The sequence below is a fragment of the Synchiropus splendidus genome, chromosome 15 (genome assembly GCF_027744825.2).
Source record: "Synchiropus splendidus isolate RoL2022-P1 chromosome 15, RoL_Sspl_1.0, whole genome shotgun sequence".
Lineage (NCBI taxonomy): Eukaryota > Metazoa > Chordata > Actinopteri > Syngnathiformes > Callionymidae > Synchiropus > Synchiropus splendidus.
The window spans coordinates 10734679-10758652 of NC_071348.1; the positions used below are offsets into that span (position 1 = coordinate 10734679).

The 23974-nt window shown below is 41.2% G+C and overlaps 1 protein-coding gene across 1 annotated transcript in view; it reads left to right on the forward strand.

Moving 5' to 3' along the window:
* The window catches only part of nbas (NBAS subunit of NRZ tethering complex), a 146667-nt gene that overhangs the window by 109251 nt on the left and 13442 nt on the right, over positions 1-23974 (forward strand). The window contains exons 48-51 of the mRNA XM_053886996.1: positions 3476-3565; positions 3887-4070; positions 18642-18781; positions 23330-23477. Of these exons, the coding sequence (XP_053742971.1) occupies positions 3476-3565; positions 3887-4070; positions 18642-18781; positions 23330-23477 (562 nt within the window). The remainder of the gene's footprint in view (positions 1-3475; positions 3566-3886; positions 4071-18641; positions 18782-23329; positions 23478-23974) is intronic.

A 23974-nucleotide genomic window follows, 5' to 3' on the forward strand; every position in this document is an offset into this window, starting at 1 on the left:
TGAACATGCTTCCATATTGAATAATTTAGCATTCAACAAGCACCGCTTGGCAATTAATTTCAAAATTATTTAACCATCAATTAGCCATATTCTTAAAGCACCGTTGCACTAATCGTGAATGATGGGTGAAGAATAATGATAGTAAATGTGTCGAAGTCTCCACACTGAATTAAGCAATGCGCACCCCAGAATGAACAGTATTTCACGGAAGGAAAAACAGAATATCAACAAGGGTGTAGGACAATTCTATTTAATTCCATAGTAGTATAAAAGATCCATGAGTTAGAATGTAATTCACATCATCATACATGGGTTTGTTTTTGCGAACCAGTTCTTTACTAGAGACCTCACACGACTTTATGAAAACACAGCTTCAAAATACCAAAGTCCATCTGAAAGAAGAGAACCAGAGTGGTAGTCCCCAGCATGTCTAACCCAGGCTCATGGTTGAAGTTTTTTGGGCTTCTCAGTACAAAAACAAAAAATAAAATAAATAAATAAATAAACAAACTTGCCAATGAAACTTGACAATGTCTTTATATATATTGTTTATTATGTCAGAAAATGAGTTAGAACACTGTACACCATGCTCCAACTGTCAGTGAAAGTGAAACCACCAGGCTACTCAGTCTACGCAGCCCAGTGAAACAGGCCTCTCAAATGGCAGAAAAACTAAATAATGCAAGTTCAGGAGTGACAGGTTTTTGTTAATGTCTGGAGATGGTTGAGATGTCTTGTCTAATTATTCATGGAATTTTAGTCTTCTGAGCTTGTCACAAAGTTGATTTTTTTTTCTTCATTCAAACAGTTGTTTAAAAGTCAACTGTAATATCAATTTACTGACACATGAAAGTTGAAACTTTGTGAACATATAAACTTAGCCAGCTGTATCGCTCAACAGAAAAATTTCTTTATTTATACTCCCTACAACCAGCACAAAACCCTCTTGATCATAAGTCAGAAGACTTATGCTTTTGAAGTTATCATGGTTAAAAAAAGTTATGTTCCTCCTTTTTTTGCTTAAGTAGTCATTCCTTTATCAGCCACATCTAATGTGGAAAACAAGACATATTTCTGTCACACAGTTGAAGCATCAATGGTCAAAGTGTGTGTGACATCAAATTCAGCATTGATGTACATCAAACTGTGGAGGATCTTAGTTTGTGTTTTCAATGTTTTACAGCTGTAGTGCTGTAAGGAATATTATATATATATATTTTAAAATGCAGAACAAAAAGAATGCATTTTGTATTTCTGCTGTAAAGTAAACCTGGTTTCCACAGTTTGCTTGTCCAGTGCTTGGAAGTGAAGTGTAAAGAGAAAACTCACTTAAAAGACCAATCTTCCGTTCACGCCGTTCTCCACGAAGACAGACCTTCCAGACAAAGTGAGATATCATCAGCTCGACTGATTAGCTCGATAAATAAGCGAGAATTGCCTTGATTATGTTCCTGCCTCATTTCCTGGCTCATTCTTGCAGCTCAATGGTGCGAAGTCAGATAGATGGCACCTGCGTCAACACATGCACCTTCCCTGATGATCAGGGCGATGACGCTTCCCTTTCTCCATCGCTGCTCCTGGCTGTTTTTTGGTTCATCGTCTATTTTATCATGAATGCAGCCTAATCCAGCTGTTCCCCTGTGGGTCTCACTCTGCTCCTGCTGCAGCACATCTGCACTGAAATATGTTGGGGATTTTACTCTGCATCCAGTCACACGAGGGTTCTCTTCACTCGCTTCTCTGCATATCATTTAGTTACACACAAGCTTTACTTTCGCATGAAGTGTAGGAGGGCTTCTTTCTGAACTGGATGCTTGGTGGGAATGAATGAGCCGGGCTTGTTTTTGGCTATCTCCACACACTCAGGCTGCCGCTGCAGGCGTACCTGAGCCTCACACTAATGGCCATCCTTTGTAACTGTCATAACTACTCAGTGTTTGCGTGTCAAAGTACTTTAAAGAAAAAAATAAAAAGTGGTGAAATGTAATAACAAAACCGCTGAGTCAACTTTCCCTTTCAGGCCAGATCATTTGTATGATCCGAACAGGACTGCGCTGTGTGTGCGTGTAACGGCCTCGGCGTATGTGTGTGATTGTACATAATCTGAGCGACAAAATGCAGTCGAGTCAGGGGAAATCACCCTTTTTTCCAATTATGTCTTTGTGAAAAATGGCCCCGCTATAATGTACACGCCGCATCAACACACACAGTGCAGCAGAAACAACAAGTATCCTGCAAACCAAACCACTGCTGAGGCTAAATTATGAATGTCTTTGTCATCGGCTAATGTGCTCCTCAGTCAACATTTAGAGAAGTGACTTAAATAGCATTGGCAACAAAGATGTCTAAAGGACTTCTGAGGAGGATTGATGATGGGATTTTTTCTCTCGTTTTTAATGTACGTATGCAATACAGCAGGAGCATCAGCTAAGGACCCATCAGACCGATCCATTTACCTATGGCCAGTCTACAACCATCAGGAGACTGAACCAACAATCTTCACTTTCTCCTGAAGTTATTTTCAGCCACCAAACTGACTTTCACTGCAAGTGTGTGTTTGTAATCTGTTTGTTTTGGAGGCGTGGCTGGATGGTGCACGTCACAAAAATGCCCTTCTTTCTACAGCTCAAATCCTGAGTGCACATATCAAACTTCAGTCTGGCCCACTGGTGCTTTGAATATGGATATAAATGTGTAGGCTCTCAAGCAGATTGATTTAAAAGTGCACAACAAATGTTGTGTTTAAGCGTCCTGTTTTTCATAACAAATTTCACAGCATAGAGATCGCAAATGTTGAACCATTGTTCTGGAAACTTCAGGAAATTTCGGAAAGAAAGAAAGAAAGGAAAGGCAGATGTGGGTCTGCACATTCCCTCATTTTGTTATGAGTGTGGGGTGAACTACGGAGATGCTTTATACAAAATTAAAAATTAAAGAAATACATGAAATGACAATTCTAGACGTCAACAATTATAATGACTGTGTTGTGTTAAACGTTTTTCTTTGATTGAGTTTCACATTATTCACATTAAAAAAGAATTTTATAGTAAATAATAAGTGGGCTGTTTTGAAACCGTCTAATCGTTGCTAGCATGAAGGCAGATGATTTGGAACTTCGGTTATAAATGCAACATGCATGCGATTTTATGTAAAATACACTTCAAGTACTGAGGTTTTTGTGCTGAAATCTGAACGACACGCTTTTCTCCTTTCTTTATTTCGATTTTGATGGAAATTAACACAGATTAAAATGTGGCTGTGAAATTTACAAGCTTTTTCCGACGCTTTAATCTGTAAAATCTTTTCTGTTTTGCATCAGTACAGTGTCATCTCCAAACATACCATAATAAACACCAAAATAAAACCGCAGTGCGATGTTCATGTTCCATTAGACATTCATTCATGCTGTAGCTCGGGAAGTTGATTAAGAAATTGGAAAGTCTGAAGATCTCTGATGATGTGCTTTGTTCTTCAGCGGGGACCCGGACAGTCTGATAAATTACCCGCAACCCCTCAGGGTCCTGGAGGCCATGGTGACTGCCGTGCACAACAATGTGCAGAAAGGGTAGGTCGCGAACGTTCACTGGGATGCATACAAACTACAGCTGTGTTTACTCTCCGGCCGGACAGACACGCTGTGATTTATTGTAGCCTGTGACAGCAGGTGTATATGATCTGTTTTTCTCGCCAATGCCATACGTCTTCTCTGTTCCTCTCCTAACCTCACTGCATTTGCTTTTATGTTGCCGTTATTCCGCAGTCAGTCCTCAAAATGTCAAGTGCTGCTTGTTAAATCAAACGCGCATTAACCAGTTCGCTAGCAAGTGAGAAGAAGAAACTCTGACTTGCTTCAATTCGATTTCTGACCGTTGAATATGCCTTTCAGTGACCACTCTGTGACCTCGGACGACCTTCTCGCCTGGCTGCGTCCCTTCTGCGGCAACTCGGAGCTGCCTGTGCGACCTCGGATCGAAGTCCTGCAGATCCTGGAGGGCAACTTCAGCCTCCAAGACAGCGACGTCCGTCTACTGCTGCTCTACAGAACTCAGGCTGTTCTGAAAGACAGACAGGTAACGGGCACACACCCAAACACACACGTGTATGTCCTCACAAGGATAGTGTTTTGTGAGGAAGTGGTCCCCACAAAGTAGGATAAACAAGGCCACTCACACGCACAGACACACACACATGATCATCAGACAGGCTCTTTTTTTAATAGATGTTTAGGACACGACATTTGAGGAATGACTTTAATCGCTCTGCTGAAGACCTCCTCTGAAGTGGGCTGCAGATGTCTGGATATATTATCGCACTTCTCCTCTGCAATTAAAACAAATGCACAGTTGGAAATGAAGAAGAAGCACTCAACATTTGCATTTGTGTCTGTGTGTGTGTGTTTTAAATATACTTTTATTCACACTTTTGTTTTGTGCTCTGCACGTTTTTGACACTGCTTAGTGGCTCTGTCTTACTAGTTACTGCTCTTATTTTAATGAAGTCCACTTTGAGCTCCTCCAGCACTTGATCTCAAATGTCCCCCTCCATTGATAATAAGAGACACATTCCCATAAATTCCCAATAATGAGTGAACGCTGCATGTTTAATATTTGTGTGATGGTTGTTGAAGGTGGAACTTGTAGTTGTGTGTTGCTCTCCCTGTTGCACTATATTGAAGTGTGACATGCTTATGTGTGTGCAGGATGTCACTGAAACTTGAAATCTTTATCGTGTCATTATTATATCAACGTAGTATAGTTTTGTTTATTTTCACTTGAAGGAAATGGATTTAGCCAAAATGGCTTTGAGTTCTTGACTTTAGTGTACAACTGAGCTTCTGTTGCAGTGGATACACAAGAGCCTCAGCTGGGGCACAAGACTTTGGCTCTGTGGGAAAAAAGTGGCTGTAAATTGAGTTTGGTTAAAGTCTTTATTTATGTAGTTGGTTAATCAGTGAGATTAAATGATTTTCTATAAAACTGAATTGATTTGAAGAGCAAATGTTAAAATAGTTTAATGAAATATTTTTTTGTAGATATACCCGTTTTAAGGCAAAAATTACATTACAAGTTATAAATATTCGCATCTTGTTTTATTTTGTATGACAATTTAAATGTGGCAGAGCAATGCGGTGTAATATGAAACTTTTTATTTTTATTTTTATTTTTATTTCGAGCTATCGAGCTATGACCATTAGAATGGTCTTTCAGTGCGGTTGTCCTGTTCTTTGAAGATGATGTGTGACCTGCTTCTGACCACCACCACAACCAGCCTCAGTTTCCGCATCATCCTTCTTGATGTAAACACTTCAAGCTCTTTCGATATTATTTCGATGTTTGTAAGACTCCATCAATCTTTCATGATGTCCTTTTATCTATTTCGGCTGTGTGTGTTTGTGTGTGTCCCGCTCTCTTGTGGACCGGGCCTTTGAGTAACAAGTCACATTAAGTTTCCTGACTGACTAATTAATGGCTCTAGCTAGTTAATTAATGTGTAAATGTATGCGCACCGCCGTGGGCCTTTGTCAGCTCAGGTAGACAGGTGTGTGGGCCCATACTCTTTAACTAATTAGGTGCACTACAGACATTCGGCAGGCCCTGATGAAACGACGCACACACACACACTTCTCTCTCTTAAGGGAGTGTACATCCAAGGGATCAGTTAATTAATCTTGTAAAATAATTCTCTGTGTAAGAGCGAAGCTCATTTCAGATGAAGTGCCCACTTTCTCTTGTCTCTCCCTGAGGTAACCAAAAGGCATTTGAATTTGAGGACTGGGTTTCTAGCGGCCAAACGTCTCATTTAACTTGCTACTACGTGGGTGCCGTTGGTGGCAAGAGGCGCTGCCTTCCATTATTTATCTGCTGTATATGATAACAATGGGAAAAAAAGTCATGTTTAACCTTGAGATGCTGCTGTGTTATTATGAACAATAGCGTTTGTGGTCTTTCAGAATATAGCTTCAAGCTGCTTTAGATATTTCCATAAATCAATACCCTAATGTAGCCAGTGAAACTTTTTTTCTTCATTCATTTCGCTTCATTAGATTCAAAATAATCGATCAGCGTGAGCAACTGAAAGGTCTCTCTCAGCAGTAATTATTTGTAGCTCATTAAAAGATGGTAATTATGGGATGCTGGCAGGCTTGACTGAAGCTGACAGGTCAAGCGGCAAACTCACGCACACAATGTGTCAACATTTCCGAACAATCGGAGAAAAGTTTGAATAAAATTGAAATTTCTAAGTGGGTGTTCTTGCCTCTAAATTATGTTGTTGTTCTGGTGGTGGCATTCTGTCAAGCGCTTGTTCGGAAATCCATGGCTTTAGAAATATTTCAGCTACCAAAAACTCTGTAATTAAACTGTATCCATGCATTCAATCTACTCCCATAAAGGTCCCACCAGTTTGGGGTTTCAGTGTACGTGAGAAATGGTCTATTTTTCAAAGAAATATTATATTATATAGTGGAAACAGGTTAGGGTTTGCGCAGCCTATTAGCAAGTGAAGTCTATCATGAATTCTGAATTCACCACCATGTCATCCAAAGCTGTTTACATGGCCCTTCCATGTGGCTGTTTTCTCCTCTGACGGAGTCATATGACAAGCGCGGTCAGACCCAAGCGGCGCACAGACAGAAGCTGCAAACACCCACAGCCTGTTTGCCTTTATGTCAAGAAGAAATGTGAGAGAAAAGCAAGTGTGAGGGAAGCCTTGATCTCTCAAATTAATCTGTTTGTTGTCTCTTTACCCCCTCCATCGTTCATTCACTCCTCCACTTATTTTGCACTGCTCTTTTTTTATTTATTCCATGACACGTGTCATCTATGGCTGATTTTTTTCATCACTCTCTGGCATGTGCTGTGGATTGGCAGCCTTTTTTATGTCGCCACCTCCATCATGCTTCCAAACCCCAGCTTTATTGTGGCTGCACATCAACACAAACAATCATAGATATATATTCAGTTTATGTATTGTTGTCCTTTAAATGCAGAAGCACCGTCCCCTTCTCTGAACACACATCTAAAATGAGGCATTAATTTTCCCAGGGCGAATGTTGACATTTAGCAAGTGGGCCGGAGGGTAGGTGAGCGAGGTTATGAGAGGTGAGGCCAAAGATAGATTTTGTGACTTCATCATGAGTGATTAGTCACAGCGTCCGGGTGTTAAAATGTCACCCCTGTCCGACGGCGGGGTCAGCGAGTGCGCCGGCGGGTGAAGTGCACAGCGGTCCGTCAAATATTTATTAATTACATTTCACACAGAAATGTGTGATGAACGTTGCAGGTTACTCTGCGGCCGAATGCTTCAGAAATGACTGCAAATACGTCAGAAAATATTCATTTTGGTTTGCAAAGCAGAAACAAGCTTGTAGATAATCGCCAGGCAAACCTTTCAGGCTATGAAAGCCATTTAATCTTGAGTTAAACCACTCTGAAACTTCGGTGAGAAAGCTTTGTTTTGATTTGTTGTTTTGGAGACTGACGGTACCTGAGTCTGTTTGGTCACACTCTGCTTTAGGCGGCATCTATCATGCATCATAAGGCATAAAGTTTTATAGAACATGTTTGGAATGTTCCACAAAGTTTATTAACTAAAACTAGTCGTACTCAAAACCACACTAGTACATACTCCTAGTTGAGACTTTTATGTTGTGTTAGTGCAACCAAATATTTTTCTCAGCTATGCTTATCAAAAATGTTGACATCTGATATTGGAAAGAAATAAAATGCAAAATTAAAAAAAAATGAAAGTAAATGAAAGAAAAAGCACCTGTGCACCAGGCTGGCTCACGTGCTCCAATTGAACTGTGAGTTTTGAAGCCATATCATAGTAACTTGTTGCCAACCAGATGACAAAAATGAAATGAAATGAAAAACCACTGTTATAGGTAAATTAGCAAAACATAAAATGAAGATCTATCTGTATCTGTATCTAGTTCAACTGTGACTTAGTAGTCACCTTGATCAACTTTGATTTTGGCTGTTGAGAAAGACGAGGTAGACAACTGAGCTGACTCTGGAAGCGTCTAATGCCATAGAAATTTTATTCATAGACTTTTATTATATGTAAAGTGAACCTGTATTTTCCAGAGAACATTGAGTCAAGGTCAAATCTCTTGATCTTGAAGGTAAAATGATGCTAAATATTGCCGGTGTGTTGAGGAGTCTGTCTTCATCAGCCTTAACTCCCATCTGTCCGTGTCATGGGTGGTTTCCCACGACTCTGTCTTGGATGTGAATGCACCTCGCAGTCTGTGCAATATGGCTGTTGAATGTTGCTCCAGCTTCCTATTTCTCGACATAATAAGTGCTGGGAATCAATATAGATCTATAGCTGGAACCAAAATTCACTGTATTCATTTCAAACACTCTCCCTTATCACGAAGCTGCTATTAGAAGGTGTTTAAAAATAAGCCAGAGAGACAGTGTCTCATTATGCGTTTTACTGCATGATATCGCGCTTTGAGTCAAGGTTGTCTCTGATCAGAAATACTCAGAAGCTCTTAACTTCCAGGCTCTAGCATGCACCATATCAGATGTTTTAGAATACGGCCAAATTTCTTGAAGAATAATGATAGAATTTAAGCAAAGGGATTTTTCAGACCAATATAAACCTGTTTTTTTCCCCTTAATAGGCACTTTATGGGCCAGTTTTCTAGCATCATTGCTAGCATTGGTCAAGGGAAATATTATTCTTAATGATCCTTTCTGTACCGCGCTTAAGCTCAATTTATACCTCAAACTTTTTGACACGAAACACTGTTTAAAAGCAGGCTTTGCTCAAGATTTTGATGTGCTTTCATTTCATTCTCACAGCCATTAATTGGCATCCCTTTTTTCCTGGTGAGCCGCAGCTACGGCTCAGTGGAGGCAATTCCAGCTCGAGCTGTTAAGAGACAGGGGTGACACCGTGGAACCCTGTTACCGGTCCACAGCAGGGCACACAGACAGCCGGTCACTGGGAATCACTCGTGTTATTTAGGTCATGATTTCACCTGAATATTCGGACAGCATGTGGACGCATATGAGCAAAACTTCTGAAGATATTTTACCCTTTTCACTATTTAAAACGGATTTGTTTTGAGGTTTTTATATGTGTAATTATCCTATGTTGACTTCATCTATGCATGGAGTTTTTCAAATTTTTATATATTTTCCATGTGTGATGGGGTGGAATCACAGCTGTGGGGTGTCCTCCCCGGTAACATGACATGTCCTTTACCTATTCTTTTATCTACGACTTTCATTTCTAACATTTGTGACTTTGCCTGACTTGACAAGTGAAAAACATTGCTGAGGTGCCGCAGCTTTACCTTTTTTTTTTAGACTGCTTTTTCATGAGTATTCTATCCATCGCTTTCCACCGCAAACAAAAACTTTATTTATGCTACTCTCATCGCCAAGAGAGAGAGACGATCATAATACCCTTTTATCTCAGTGGGCTTGCTGATGAGTCAGTCCAAAAAGGAACACTGGAGAGGAGGCAGTCCAATAAAATGAACTCAAAAAAAAAATGGGATTTGTAGAGAAGGGGAGAGAAGGACTCGAGATGATATAAGAAAAGAGCCTGAGGTGGTTGGAGTGGGCAGCACAGAGACAGACGAGAAGCAGGACAAATTCGGAGCTTAAGGCTGGACAGTCATGCACCATTATCTGTTGTTGCAGCCAATTCTGGATAGCATCATGGAAAAGTTTTCAAAAATGGACGCCACTCTATATCTACATCACCTCTGTGAAGTATTGGACCAGAGACTGTTGTGGAGAAACACAGCCTGGTGTGAGAAATAGCAATAAAGAAAAGGCCAAATGGAACAATTCATATATATAGAATTTGCAGTGTTTTCTTTTTAAATCTGATTTCACTGCAACAAAATCAAACCCTTACTTTTAAGATTTTGTCTATTATTGTCTATTGTAGTCGAGACCATCTGACACGTGGCAGATACCAGACCATTAAAATCCCTAGTCTAAAGCTCTGAGGGCCTAAGATGAAGACTGAGATTCAAGTTAATACAGGGCACAGAAGCATAAGTCTATTCACCATATAGACTCAGGCGTTTATTTATTGCTGCAAACCAAACTGGTGGATTTTTTTTTTTTATTAAGTCAAGAACTGTAATATTATCAATGGAATAAAATTGGTCTTGACCCGCAACAAGTGATGGGCTGATGAGGCTTTGTGAAACAGTGTCATCATTTTCTGAGCCCACTAGATGGCACTACCTGCTCTAAAATTCAATGAATCAATTCAATGAAGCCTCTCGCCATTTTTATACTGAGAGCGCCACCTACTGATCATGAGTACACATCATCCTTGCCAGTACTCCCTTCTCTCTCTTATCCCTTGTGGGGAGTTACACTGGTAAATGAAGCGCCCTTCTTGCCCTCTGGGATTGTCGTTTCGTTGCTCGCGTGGTAACTTTCTCCTTGGCCTTCCTCCCACCTTCAATATTCATCAGCTCTTGCACATGCTTTACATAATTAACAAACGGCCCGTTCCTCAGCTCGAATCACCTTCATGTTCCGATGCATTCAATGGCCTGCGTCATTTCCATGTTAATTCTCTTTAGTGTCTGTGTGATGTCAAGCAGGTGTGTGTGTGTGTCAGGATCACCTCTCCCTCACCCTTCACCCGCTCTCTCCTCTTAACCACTCACCCTGTTTCCTTTCTGCTGTCTTATCTGACTCTGGAGGCACATCATGTATGCTCTTCTAAGCGAGGCTGTATGTCAAATAACCAGGCACAAATGGAGGATGTTCTTGAAGATGCTTTTATTTGCCTCAAAGATGCACACTCCCCACCTGCACACGCATCAATATTCCACCGTCTCATGTTTAGTTTCACGTATTCGAGCCTTAATAAACTCCCTGCTGCCTCGCCGGGCACTGGCCTTTAAGCATGCGCTTCGCTTTTTGCTCTGCTTTATTATCTTCGCGCTGCCCTCTTTCATCATCAGCTGGCTTCTAAGCAACGTCGCTCTTCCTCTCTCCGTGTATAAAGTGTGCGACCTCTTCAACTTTATTCTTCCTATCGCTTGGGACATTAGCCAGAGCGGTCGATGAATATTGATGATGCTGTTCGTCGGTTGCTCAGTAAAGGCCAGACACAGGGATCTCTGCATCCCATAGCTCTAGTTTTACCCCCAGGCTCATATACTGACATCAAGTGACAGCTCGTCCCAACCCCCACCTCCACCCACTCCCCCTTCTCAACCTTTCGCTCGCAGGTCAAGGACTGAGATAATTGCGCAGTCAAAGGGAAGATAGCTAAGGAGATGTGTTAGTGAGCGACTGTAGCTCAGTTATAAATCATTTCTCTGACAGATGTAAAATATATTTGCTGCACCCAATACTTCATATGTCTGTAGGTCTGTGTCCTCTTGAGTGGCGCTATATATGCCAAGCTTGATGACTGAATACTATTTGTATGCGCTGAGATCCCAGATCTGTTGACTGTGTAGGCAACAGATCTGCTCTCGCTGCTGTTATGTTATGACAAGTGATAATTGAATGGTGGTTGTTTATCTTATTAGTGATTAGTGTTGAAAGAGTGACAAGAATTGCTTTCAAATCCATCACTTTTTTGTGGTTTGTGCTGCAACTCGGGGCACTGTAGATGTTCATTTTACACACCACCTTTCTTCAAGTGACAGACAGCCAGTGACATCACTCAGACCTTTTCTGGAGCGACACTCACTAAAGCTCCCTACATGAGCTTTTTTTTGTTTGTTTTTTTTTTGGCTGGCTAGAAAAGGTTTCGTTGATCTTAACCAACCCGTAATACATAATAGATGCACAAAATATCATATATAAATATCCCAATAATATATACATATATATAATATAAATGCAAGCTATATTTTAAACTGAATTATTGAATAATTCAGTTTATAATTACATTTTTTTTAAATAGGGAATGTCAAAATTACATGTATTTTAATATATTTTTATTATTAATATTATTTTTAAGAATCTCTTCAATTGGATTTATTTTTCCATTTGCTTTTGACTACAGCAGTCTAAATCTACAACCAGCTGCCCATTCATTTGTTGCTGTGCGTCATAACTTGACGTGGCTGAGTTTAAGCGCATCAATATTCTCAATTCTATTTGCAGTCTCCTTAAAAGGCGCATACTGAGAGCATTCTGTCAGCGCTATTGTGCTGCCGACCAAAGCCCGAGAAGACGTAATGTCTCCCCGACTTTGACAGAAGAATGGGAAATCTATTGGATTAGGTTCTATAAAATGTCCTTTCATTTCGTAAAAGGTTTCCGTTGATAATAGTTCCGTGGCTGCTTCATTGCACGCTAAAGGAAAAACCATGCTGTGTTTGCTGTTAGCAAGATAGCAGGCTTTTATTTGTTTATAGCTCCTGATATTTTGTGTATTAGCCCTTTAACTAGCTCCTCATCCAAAACTGTGTGGAAGTCTGTCAGAAGTTGATAACAAGACTGTCTGGTCTTTACAGCCAGCTATCGCTCCACTTTTTAATTTTGACTGATTGAGCTGTTGCGTGTCGCGATTCTCTGACGTGAAAGTAAAACCGTCTTCTATGCTCGGTCACATTTTACTTTGATTAATTGCATGCAAGCCTTCGTGTCAGCCTGATCGATCAATCACAGAGACGTATCACAGTCCTCACTGTTATCAATTCAGGTTACAAACTGCTTTGCAGTCTTCCACTTTATGATAAACAACACAGTCAATCTTTCTCTGTTGCTGAAGGTACGTCTAGACATGCACTTGTGTTGTGCATTCTTTTAGTAAATGTGTCTCATGAGTTATTATGTACAAAGTGGCACCTGTTTTACTGTACACTTGGCCATTCAACTGTGATTTAGTCCCTTTGAGTTGAAACTTTTTATCACTTTTTATTGACAATTGGAGCAGCTGTGTTCTTCACCAATTCATAATGAATCGTTTTTTTTGGTCAGTGCAGTTAAAATTTCTCAAATTAACCAGAATATTGTTTCACATTTTGCAATTTATTGCTTGACTGAAGGAGCCGTATGAAACTCCCGGGCGTTCTCCTTCGTCCTTCCATCTCAGCACTGCTGACTGTAAATAGTTTGGAGCAGGCACCCGTCGATCGCCATTAGACCCACTGAAGAGTGGAAGATTTTGATTTCAATCTTACTGGGTGAGACGCAGATTGAAGTGTAGCAGCAGGTGCAAATTGTGTCCTGTTGAAAAATGAGTTTTTTTTTTTCACATTTTTGCCTTTCAACACACTTGAAACAGTCTACCCAAGACACTAACATGAGTTTATAGATTCAACCTACTTTCAGTCGACTGAAAAGTCGATTATCAGTTGAAAAAAGTTGATATACCATTTAGTTCCCAGATTTATTAGCTAAATAAACATAATAATAATAAATTCAACATCTTCTCTGCACTGCTGTAATGAGGGTGTGACTGGTACTTTTTTCTCAGTTCTCATAGTTGCTCGCTTGAGCAGCTAGATTTTGTTATTTACCTCATTTTTTCCTCTCTTATTGCTACATGTAAATTTAAGCTTCTATCTTTTGTTGTTTATTCTTGGATTAGCATGTAAATATTGGAACTATTTTCGCCTCCAAATATTCTAGCGATGACTAATTATCTCCTTGGAATCTTTTTATTTATTTTTACAACAGCAAAAAAGTGTATATAGTCTATATAAGTCATACTTCCGCGTGCCACCTTCATGCGTGTGTGTTTGTGCATGTGCAGCCACACCTTTAAGAGCCACTTGGTGTGTTGAAAGCAGTGTGTTTAAAAGACCTCCATGCTGCTTTGATGTGCGAATACTTATTTATGGAGTGTATTCCTCCAGGAAAGAGCGCGACATATGGAGGAAATTATTTCACCGTAGTTTATTGAAACTCTCTGTTTCAGCTGCATTTGAATCTATCTGTATGCGTCCGCCTCTGTGTTGGCTTCCTGCTTGTGTTTAGGTGTGTTTGTCTGGGAAAGTCTCATGCCAGGATCTCTGGAGGCCGAACGGCCGACTGCACTTTCATCACTGTTGCCTCCTCCTTTTACACATACACACTCTTTTATGAAAGGAAAACCAATCATCCGCTGCTCTTTTATGCATCATCTCCATTTGTATCCCTTTGTGAGCTGTTCGTGCTGCTGTGTGTGTGCGTGTATTCTCAAAGCAGGGCCTAAGGACAGTTTTCATTTGCCCTCGAGCAACTTCGATCCATCTTCGTAACACCCTGATATGCACTGATTTTCCATTTGTATAGCCTCATATGCTGATGCCAGTGAAAGAATGATAGGAACACTTGATTCATGCTTTATTATGCTGGATGCCGCTCCTCTTTATTCAAGGCAGGATGGCAACTTATACTCTCCTAGTCTGAGTGCTCTTGTCTACCAAGCTGTGGATGTAGTCACCTAAGTGGGAACCACTTGCACTGCAGTAAAACAAGATGCTGATTCTAGTATAGACTGTTGCTTGCCTTAAGTATCAGAATATAGAACAGATCCTCTAATGCCCCAACTTTTTTCAATGGAACCTTGCCTTCTTCTCACTTCCCTCCATCCTGCGTGGCATTTTAGCTAAAAGCAGGGCCACTCCCTTTCACAGCTTGCGCGTGTGTATCATGTGGACGGCATAATTTAGTGGCGCTATTCCCCATGCCAGCGGGGACGAGTGAAAAAAGCCCAAGTGCTTTTGAAGCTTGAAATTGCAAGCGGTGAGAGCTTACAGCTTTTTTTTTTTCTTTGTGTTCGCTTTCATGCCTTTGTGTGTCCGCAGCTCTCCGTCACACAGGCCTGTTTTTAGAGAGGACCCTATTGTTTGTTGACCCCTTGATATCAGCGGGTGCAGCTGGCTGACATGAAACACTGTGTTGCCAATATGGACAGATCATGTCCACGTCTGTTTTTCCCTTTTCTGTGTGCAATAGACCACTCTCAATGTACACTCCAGACAGTCTCCATTTTCCTCGTATTTACTAATATAATGGTGCCTCTCTCCCTGCCACTTCATCTGTAGCGCCCCCAAGGTATTACGAGAACAGGTTACGACGTACTTTACAGTGAAGGTTTTCCTGTTCGACACACTTGGAGAACCTTTATTTTAACAGGGCGTCTTTATGAAGGGCATGGAAAAAGTGGGTCCCTTCCTAGTGTTTACAGCTAATGTTCCCTCAGCGTCGGTTTTCAGGGTGAGTTGATCAGGCAGTGGTGTCTTTATCAATCAACCTCTTTTCTGAGCTCACTTCAGTGTTGACATTGGGAGCCTTACATCATTTTGGCTTGCTGTCCATCCACTTCCTCCATAAAGTCAATGTGTTATATTTGACAACATTTTGGGAACATCCAGCTTGAAGATCTCTACTCCTTCTATCCATTGGATTGACGATGGTCCAGTGGTCTGCGCTGTAGCAAGAGTGAATCTGTTTTGATAATGTGGTCACATGTGACCACGCAAGATTTCAGGTCAGTGGTGGGACGTCTTGATGTGTGGGGTGTGCTGTTTTCAGATTATTGGGGTCTGTTTTCATATAAAAGGAGACATATTTTTTTTTGTTTCTTTCTTATTAAACTTTTCAAGGTCAACACTTTGTAATGGCTACTCCAGAACCTTGGCTTTGTTTTCCATGAGCGACTTTGTCTCCAGTTTAGCAGTGTGTTTCGAGTCATTGTCCATTTTGAAGACCCATTTTTGCCCAAACTTTCTCCTCCAGGCTGATAGCTTGAGATGATGATGCCATTTATTTTGATAAGTGCTGCAGTCCCTCCTGCTGCAAAACTCCCCCACAGCTTGATGCTGCCTCCACTGTACTGTACATACATCGGTTTTAGCCCTTTCCTCCAAATGCTTTTATTCATGGCTTAAAATGCAGATTTTGACTGAAGCCCACTCCAGTCCAGGACACAGAACCTTCCTGAGGCAGCGTGACAGCTGGGCATTCCCATGTTTTATTGTTCCTTTTGGATAATTGTTTGAACAGATGAATGTTGCAAGGCATTTGGAAATCACACCCAAGAATACTCTAATATCTTGGCTGTTGTGACACTGTGGCTGCAGATCATTCAGACAGGAAGTCAGTCGATCAAAGGAAGGTGGTGACCAGGAACTTTCAAAATAAAACACAGCAGTGGCGCGGGCACCAAGGTGGTAGTCGTCCTCACTTGATGCTTGATGCCAAGGAAGACGAGGAAAAGAGACAAAATGCAGACAAGACTGGATCAATAACGTATTCTTTCGCGAGTTTATTGTTCTCTCTAAGTGCCCTTAGTGCACCATCTTTTTTGGGCAATCCTCACATGATCGAGTGAAGAGTAGCATCCTGCCTCGGCAGATGCGCTTCTCCCGTGTGTTTCCGGCTGGACATGATGCATGGCGGGAAGCTTGGCGAAGCCGTGACCTTTAGAGACCTTTGGCGAATTTCACCACTTGAACTTAAAAAATGAAATGAATATATGAAACTCTTTGAATCGTAGTTGTGTGATTAATTACAAATGTATGGAAAAAATGGGAACTACATCAAATCCAGAATGAATTTGCCACACCAAAAAGTATTTTTACAGACAGCTGGTCTGTTGAAAGTAACTTCTGATCGTACCATTATACACTAAGCTGAAAGCCAGTTTGCTAAAGTGTATATTGTGCAGGACCCATGTTTTGACCTCTGCATATAAAGAACTGAGTGTGTGGTGACTAAAAAGTTAATGCACTAACAGCAGATGAAAAAAGCTAAGTGCTGTGGAAGATAATGTTGATGGACGCAGAGGTGGATGGAAGTGTTTTGATGAATATATTTATGTAAGCTCACTGTTTTAATTTGTCATCGCTTTCCTCGCTACATTTTAACTCACAGCTTCAACCTCCACCTCTCTGTCCTTTTGACCACTTATCAAAGGCAAGTGAGCGGAATTTATTATTTTCTTTTTTTAATCACCTGCCATTCTGTTTGAAAAACAAAAAACAAACTAAAATAAACACCTGACACCAGCACACTGTGGCACATTGAAAACACACTCTTACACCTACACAGGTAAGAAACAGGCTTTTTTCTCCTTGTAATAATGAATTTATGACTGACTGGGAAACAAAAGTGGGAGCAAAATTAGAAGTTCTGTTTAATTTGTCTTTTTCTAACTCTATTGTCTCTCTTCCATTGTTCTATTTAAAGACACCAGTGAGTGAGACAAAACAATGATTTGTTGGTCTGTGCTTTGCCCGTAGTTATTTGTTGAACTCATGAATCATAATTGAAAAAAAAAAACAGCGTTTTTATTTTTTCCAAGCCTTATTTTCTATATCATGAGCTATTTATATTTGAAAACAAAGAACTCTCTAGACTTGAGGCCCTGGTACGTTGTGCCATCACCTCAAGTTCTGCCGCCACCTGTGGTGGGGAAATTGTCTTCCTCAGGTGATAGCTTTCGTTGAATGCCTGGCTCTTCACTGACCAAGCCAGATGCGTCCCCGGTCATGTTTTTATTGCTTTTACTGGGTGCAGAAATCTTATACGGAGCAGCCATATTACAAACAGTAGATTGACATCACCGCAGTCCCAGTCGGTTTTCTGTCACTGCTAAAAAGATCCAACCCTCTGTAGACATGGTACGGTCCTTTAGATGCGATCTACCTCTCTCAAAGTCCAATTCATGTATCGACAAAGCCGATATTGCTGCAGGGTTTTACAAACGTGGATAACAATTTGAACACAATGACGTGTGATTCTTTTAAAGGTGTGAACTCGACTCAGCGCACTTTGAAGGTCACACTCGACAGAGAATACACAATGGGACACATAACCACAGTGGTCTAAATCGTGAAATCAGTCTGGCTTTTCTTACACTTATTTATTTATATATTTTGTTATTGATAAATCTTTGATCAGCTGGAAAATATTCCTAATGATGGATAAACAATGGTATTTAACAGACATTGGGGGAAGAATGGAGTGCAACTAAAATGTCTTATTAATGGCAAAACAGGAAAGAAAGACTCATCACAGTAGTCTCTTCTCAACCTTTGGCCATCTAATGATTTTATGCACTGGCGCGGTGGAGTTGATCTGTGAAGATTTTCCAGCCTAATTTGACAGTTCAATAAAACTTGAGCTCAAAGAAGCCTCGGAAGCAAGATAGGAATGTTGGATTCTCTTGCCTGCCTCTTAGACGGCATTTTTTAAAACAATTTTTAGTCATCAACCAATGAAGTACCGTTCTAGATTCAGTTAAATTATCTTATAATGTTAAGATGAATTTGTTTTAGTGCCTCATTCACAGTTGAATTCGAATTTGAAGACTCAATCTTCAAAAAGCAAGTGAAGAGTATATAAAAATAAAAAAAATTACAACTACAATTGAGGATGAAGAGGGACCCGTCTCTGCGTTGGCTCCGATTTGACAGGCTGTAGTTTCCCCCTCAGAAGTCAACTGCTTCTTGAACTGTTAAATAGCACCTCAGGCTGATGTTTGAGAGAAGTGTAATTACTTTTCTACCCCTGTTATCCCTGCTTCCTTTTTTTCTTTACTCACTCCTCCGACTGCGTTTTAATGGCGGTGAAATCCCCCACCAGCAGCTCTTTTGCCGTTTGCTTTGACGCAGCTTCATGTTTGTTTCTGCATTAAAAAAACTAAATTATTTGCCTTCCTTGCTGACTTTGACGCCTTTTTTTCCCCCCATCCAGTTCCAGATAGAAGACGTGGAGAATGAGGACAAAAGGTACACGCTCTTCATGGAGCTGCTGGAGACGGCGAGAAAGTGGCCAGACTTTCAGCTGCTCATTCTGCTCTTGCAAGCTTGGCCACCCATGGTGAAAGAAGACATGTGAGTGACTGTTTTTCCCTTCACCTCATTCTCCATGGTGATTGATACTCTCTGAGATCCATCCCTCAAGGCCACTTTCCTTAACTTCCTGAAGTCTACTTCAGAAGCTTGTTTTCAGGGCTCAGTCCTGGCTCTACATCTATGCAGTCCCAGACACAACAAACTGGATTTTGGATCTCTTACTTTACATCGCCAAGATAATGAGATTTTTTTTTATTTTTTTTTTACTAATTTGGCCTGCAGTAACTTTACTGTGGAATTGGTGGTTGCATCAACAAGCCTTGTTCGCCTACGACACTGCTCCAAAATTTAAGAAAAGAGCCATGAAACACAAAGCCAAGTGTACACTTAAAAAAGAAAAAAAAAAGAAGGCAAGTGGAAATAATGAGGTGAAGCTGGTGCTGATTCAGAGGGAGAGAGTGTGGAGGACCTTTTCAGAAGTGTCTAATAAAGTAGAAAGTCGTATTTCTATACCGTTTTCTCTGAATATAAACCTGGTAATTAACGAAACACAACACTGTCTCTCCAACTGTTTTCAATTATTACTGTGAAAATCCTTCTGTATATTTTGCTTGGATCTCATCAAAGATGTTTAGTAATCTTGAATATATTTCCCTGATATTAACTATGGAGAAGTGGCCGATGACTTCTGTATAGAGTACATCACAGATGCTGTGAGTTAGTGAAGGGGCTTTGTGAAACACTGTCATCATCTTCTTAGCCCACTAGGTGGCACTCTCTGCTCTAAAATCCTTGAGTTCGAAGAATGAAGCCTCACATCATTTTTTTAGACTGAGAGCGCCACCTACTAGGCAGGAAAGTTGTCTGAATTGTCGGGCATTTGCTGGGAGACGCTCATGGTTGCTGTCTGTACCGTGGGCTGTGGTGCTTAAATACCTTTGTTAAACCACAACTGAAATCATGTGAAATGATTGTAGTGGTGCAAAACATGTGTGGTGGTCTTGGACCCCAATATGTCTAATAGTATCAGAAATCCAGCAGAAATATGCAGGGTTTATTTCTATTTTTGAGATGCCAATTAATAATCACATTGTGGACAGCTTCTGATTGTTTATCATTTTACAGCTTCAGGTCTCATCTGTTGTTGTGGTAGGGATTTGTGTTTGGCCTATACAGTAAATGCTATTCTGCATGGTACATTTTTGCTTGGTTTTTGTCTTGTTATTGATTCATTTTTTTTATTATTGACTTAATATTTGTCTTAGTCAAGTGTTCAATACAGATTTTTTTCTGGAACCTGGGTTGTTATTTTGGGACCACAGTGCCTCAGCAACCAAGTGAAAGATGAAACAAAACAATATACTTTTGAGTGAGATATTTTTGGAAGCTTCCTGCTGAGAAGCTCGGGTTAAGATTGTCGGCCCCCACAAGTGGTGACATCTGAATAGTCCCGTCCCATCCCACTTCCATGCTGACCTTCTTTGACCAATCAAACAATGGCGCCATGGTCAGGAGGGGACTAGCTCTCAACTTACCATCACTAAAAGTGTATGCCTAGCCCTTTAATGTCCAACTCAACGGTTCCCCACAAAACGTTCAGTGTCTGTCTGAAGGTTGGTGATGGAGATCAAAAAGAGCATTTGTAATAGACTGCTGAGATTTCATTGTGTGAAGTCAGTGTTTTTCCCTGGCAGTGATCTATTCTGCTGCGGGAGAAAATGGGATTAGTTTTTGGGCATCACAGCTGCTTCAAGTTCATCCTCAAATTCCACAGACTTTGTGAGTTTACGGCTGAATTAAAACCACCACTGCTGGGACAGTCGGCTATGATCGCTTCTTTTTACACCACAGTGAGCTTCGGATTTAAACACAAACACAATTCTGAGTACAAACCGAGTTTGTGATTATGGATTAAGCTTTCTTTTTTTTCTTTTTCTCATCACTACACCCGTCCTCATTTCAGTCTGCAGAGGCAACACAGCATGCATGCATTAACTAAACTGAAGTCATTTTGGGATGTAGCTCATAAGCCAGAATGTTAAGCCTGAGCTGGGATCACTTTGCATTATATGTGCTGCTTTCCCCAGCTCACAGTGGGACAGTGAAACCTGAGCAACTTTTAAAAGTAGGTTGTCCAGAGTTTAGGTGGCTCCTAAGGCGGATTCGTTATGTAACCATAACTTTTTTAGGGATATAAACCGCTACTTTTTGGTGAGCGCGAGGATGCAACATAATGCGACAATGTCGTTTCTGTGTCATGACGGCTACCAGACAGATTCTTGCTGAAAACTTTCCTCGCTTGCCTCCAGTTGGTGGCAGTTTGTTGGACTGCTGGTCCCATCTGTTTGTCAGTGCTTGTATATCCAGTCTGCGCGGCTTATTAGGAGTTGGGTTGTGGAGGCAGCATCTTATAGACTCCCTCATCCCTGGCCACATTCCCTTATTTGGGAGGTTCCCAATTCACTGGCCAGAGTGGAGATGCAATCCCTCTTCCCGGTCCTGGGTTCTGCTCCATGAGCTTCTCACACTTCACCAGAGGGCAACCAGGAGGCATCTAGTCTGTGCAGAGAATTACTGGCTCTGCTCCGAGGCCTGGTGGATGTCGGATGTCATGACAAAAACAAATATGGAGCGGTAGAGCCTCAAAAATATCAACTCACGTCACAAGTTGACCAATCAGAAACCAGATTTTTGGGAAAATTCAACAAGATGTAGAAGTGAAGTTGAATAGAAGCTTATTGCAGGGAGGGGGAAGCTTCCCAAATCGAAGGAAACCACAAACATTTGTGTGCCAATAGCACAACAAGTACACAGCAAAGTGGCTTTCAGTGTCAACGTATGCATATGGAGCTCAAGGGGAAAAGCAGGAAACTTATTTGAGCTCTCTCATTCTTTCAGTTCATGATGAGGGTTGGCACAAAGACTCAAAGGAAAGCCTTCTGGCTCAGCGCTCACTACAGTGTTGCACCATTGTCCCCTCAGTCGCCATGGATTTATTCCCATCCTTTTGGCTCAGGTGTACAGGTCACACCAATCCAGCAAGTCAAAGCTAACAGGACCACATATTAAGTCTGCAGGCAAACTTTTCTAGATCAAGAAAAGTAATTGTAAATTCCTCGCCGGGGGAAAGTGTTATTTCTAAAATACAATGGGTCCTTTGTATTTCAGTGGATAAACCAAGCTAATAATTGCTTTCTTTCATAAGCACAAACCCGCACTGTTTGACAACAGAGACGGTTCAAAACCAAATATTTGGCGACAGCTAATGCAAAATTGTCTTCACAGGGGGAATTGTAGTCGCTTGTTCTTTTGTGGCTGACAAACCTCAGTTGTGGGGTTATTAAGAATTTTATTTTTATTAGGTGAGAAAAAAAATCCAATTTATCTGGTTTATAAAATGGCTGTCATTCGACTTGACATGTTAATCGAGCATTCCGGCCGTGTCAGCAGGTGACTTCCTGACCACAAGGAACGTGTCTCCATCCTTAAATGCTTCGGTGTATCCTGGGCAGCGTCTATGATCGATAGCCAGGGTTAAAGTACTCCGCCTCATTCACTGTATGAATATTTATGGCTTCCTTAACAGGCCTCAAAAATGTCATCCGAGTCCCCTCACACATATATATGAAGACCTTGGCCATTTGAACACCGAGCCCTAGTCGCTCTGTTAGAGGAGTTCTGATGCAACGCTGGCTTCCTGCCACGCTCATAAAAGGAATCATCTCTCAGTCAGCCCAGATCAAATTAGTCCTTCTCCCCCCGCACCACTAATATTAATAATAATCATCTCGGAATTGGATGGCAACACTGGTGTTCCATGGCCTTGAGTAAATAGATGAATTTACCTTGAAGGCAACGGCGCAGGGTTGATGAGCCCCTGAATGAGAGCGTAAACAAATTGATGCTTGTCATTGCTGGCAGCTGTCCCCTCCCTGGGGTCCGGCGTGGAGGTGTTTAATATTTGCTCATTCCCCCTCACACTCAACTTTTGAATGGCTGAGATAATAAATCATTGCAAGGTCATCGTCAAACCTCAGGATGATTCTCTCTGTGGTCATGTCACATTGTGTTCTAAATGGATGATGTTTGTGAGCGTTGGTGGGGAGGCGGTGTTTTCACCCGTGTTGGGTCACGGACACAGGGGCTATTAATGCGATTTGTCTTGATTTTATTATCCGTCACTCATCAGTTGGTGAGCTGTAGAAGAGCAGGGACTTCTATGTGTCAGCTCAGGACTGTAGTTTGTCATTTTTTTCAATGGACGGCAACAGTACAAGTGAAAACATGGTCGGCTTGAGGAAATGGTCTTAGAGAGGAACTGTACCTTTCACTTTGGCTCCGCCTGTGGTTTAACTGGACGCGACAGACAAAAGCACTTATTGTAGTGAGGGCCTTGGCAACCTTTCCATGACATATTAGTCAAGCCAAATTTTGATGATCCTGTTGCCTCCAAGCGGACTGGAGAGGAACTAGTGCATCCCTAAAATGAAACTCTCAACTGAGCTGGTTTGTGGCAAAGCTACCACCAACATATCCCTTTTTGTTACCTGCAGTACTTACACCCCTCACGTCTTTCTGTTTCTACAGAGCCAGGTCTGAGCGTAACCCTTGGGTGGTTCTTACTTCAGCCCTCCTGACCCACTGCTGGGAGCCTGAGGCGGAACCAGACCTGGGGCGGCAGATTGTGGCCATGGTGCGATCCCTCTACAAGACGAAGCACAAGCTTCCCCCTCAGGTAAAAACACTGTTGTGATCTTTATTTTGTGTTCTGTTGATGTTTAAATGCAAGTTCTGTGATGTGCTAGTATACTTTCCACTGCAGGAAAATTGAGACAAATACTTTAGAAGAAGAGTTTGAATTATCTAGCTTTGTTCAAATATCTTCTATGTCTGAGAATGGAATCTCTCCAGGTCATGGTCATTCATTATGGTGAAGTAATTCATTGCACAGTAAATATGAGTAGTCGACTTTATTTTTGGTTTGCGTGCAGCCTATTCATGGTTGGTTTGTGTCCTCCAGAGTGCGTGCGCCGGCTTGACAGAGGTTTTGTTCAGACTGATGGTCCAAACATGATCGAATTTAGCCGTTCCTGTAGGACAAGAAAAAAGGCTGAACCCTAGCAAACAAGAGATTGTTGATGTTGCTCCACAAATCAACCCAAAAATAAACAAGAAAACAAAAGGTACATTCATCTACTGAACAAAATTTAAAGCAAACACAAGACATTTCAT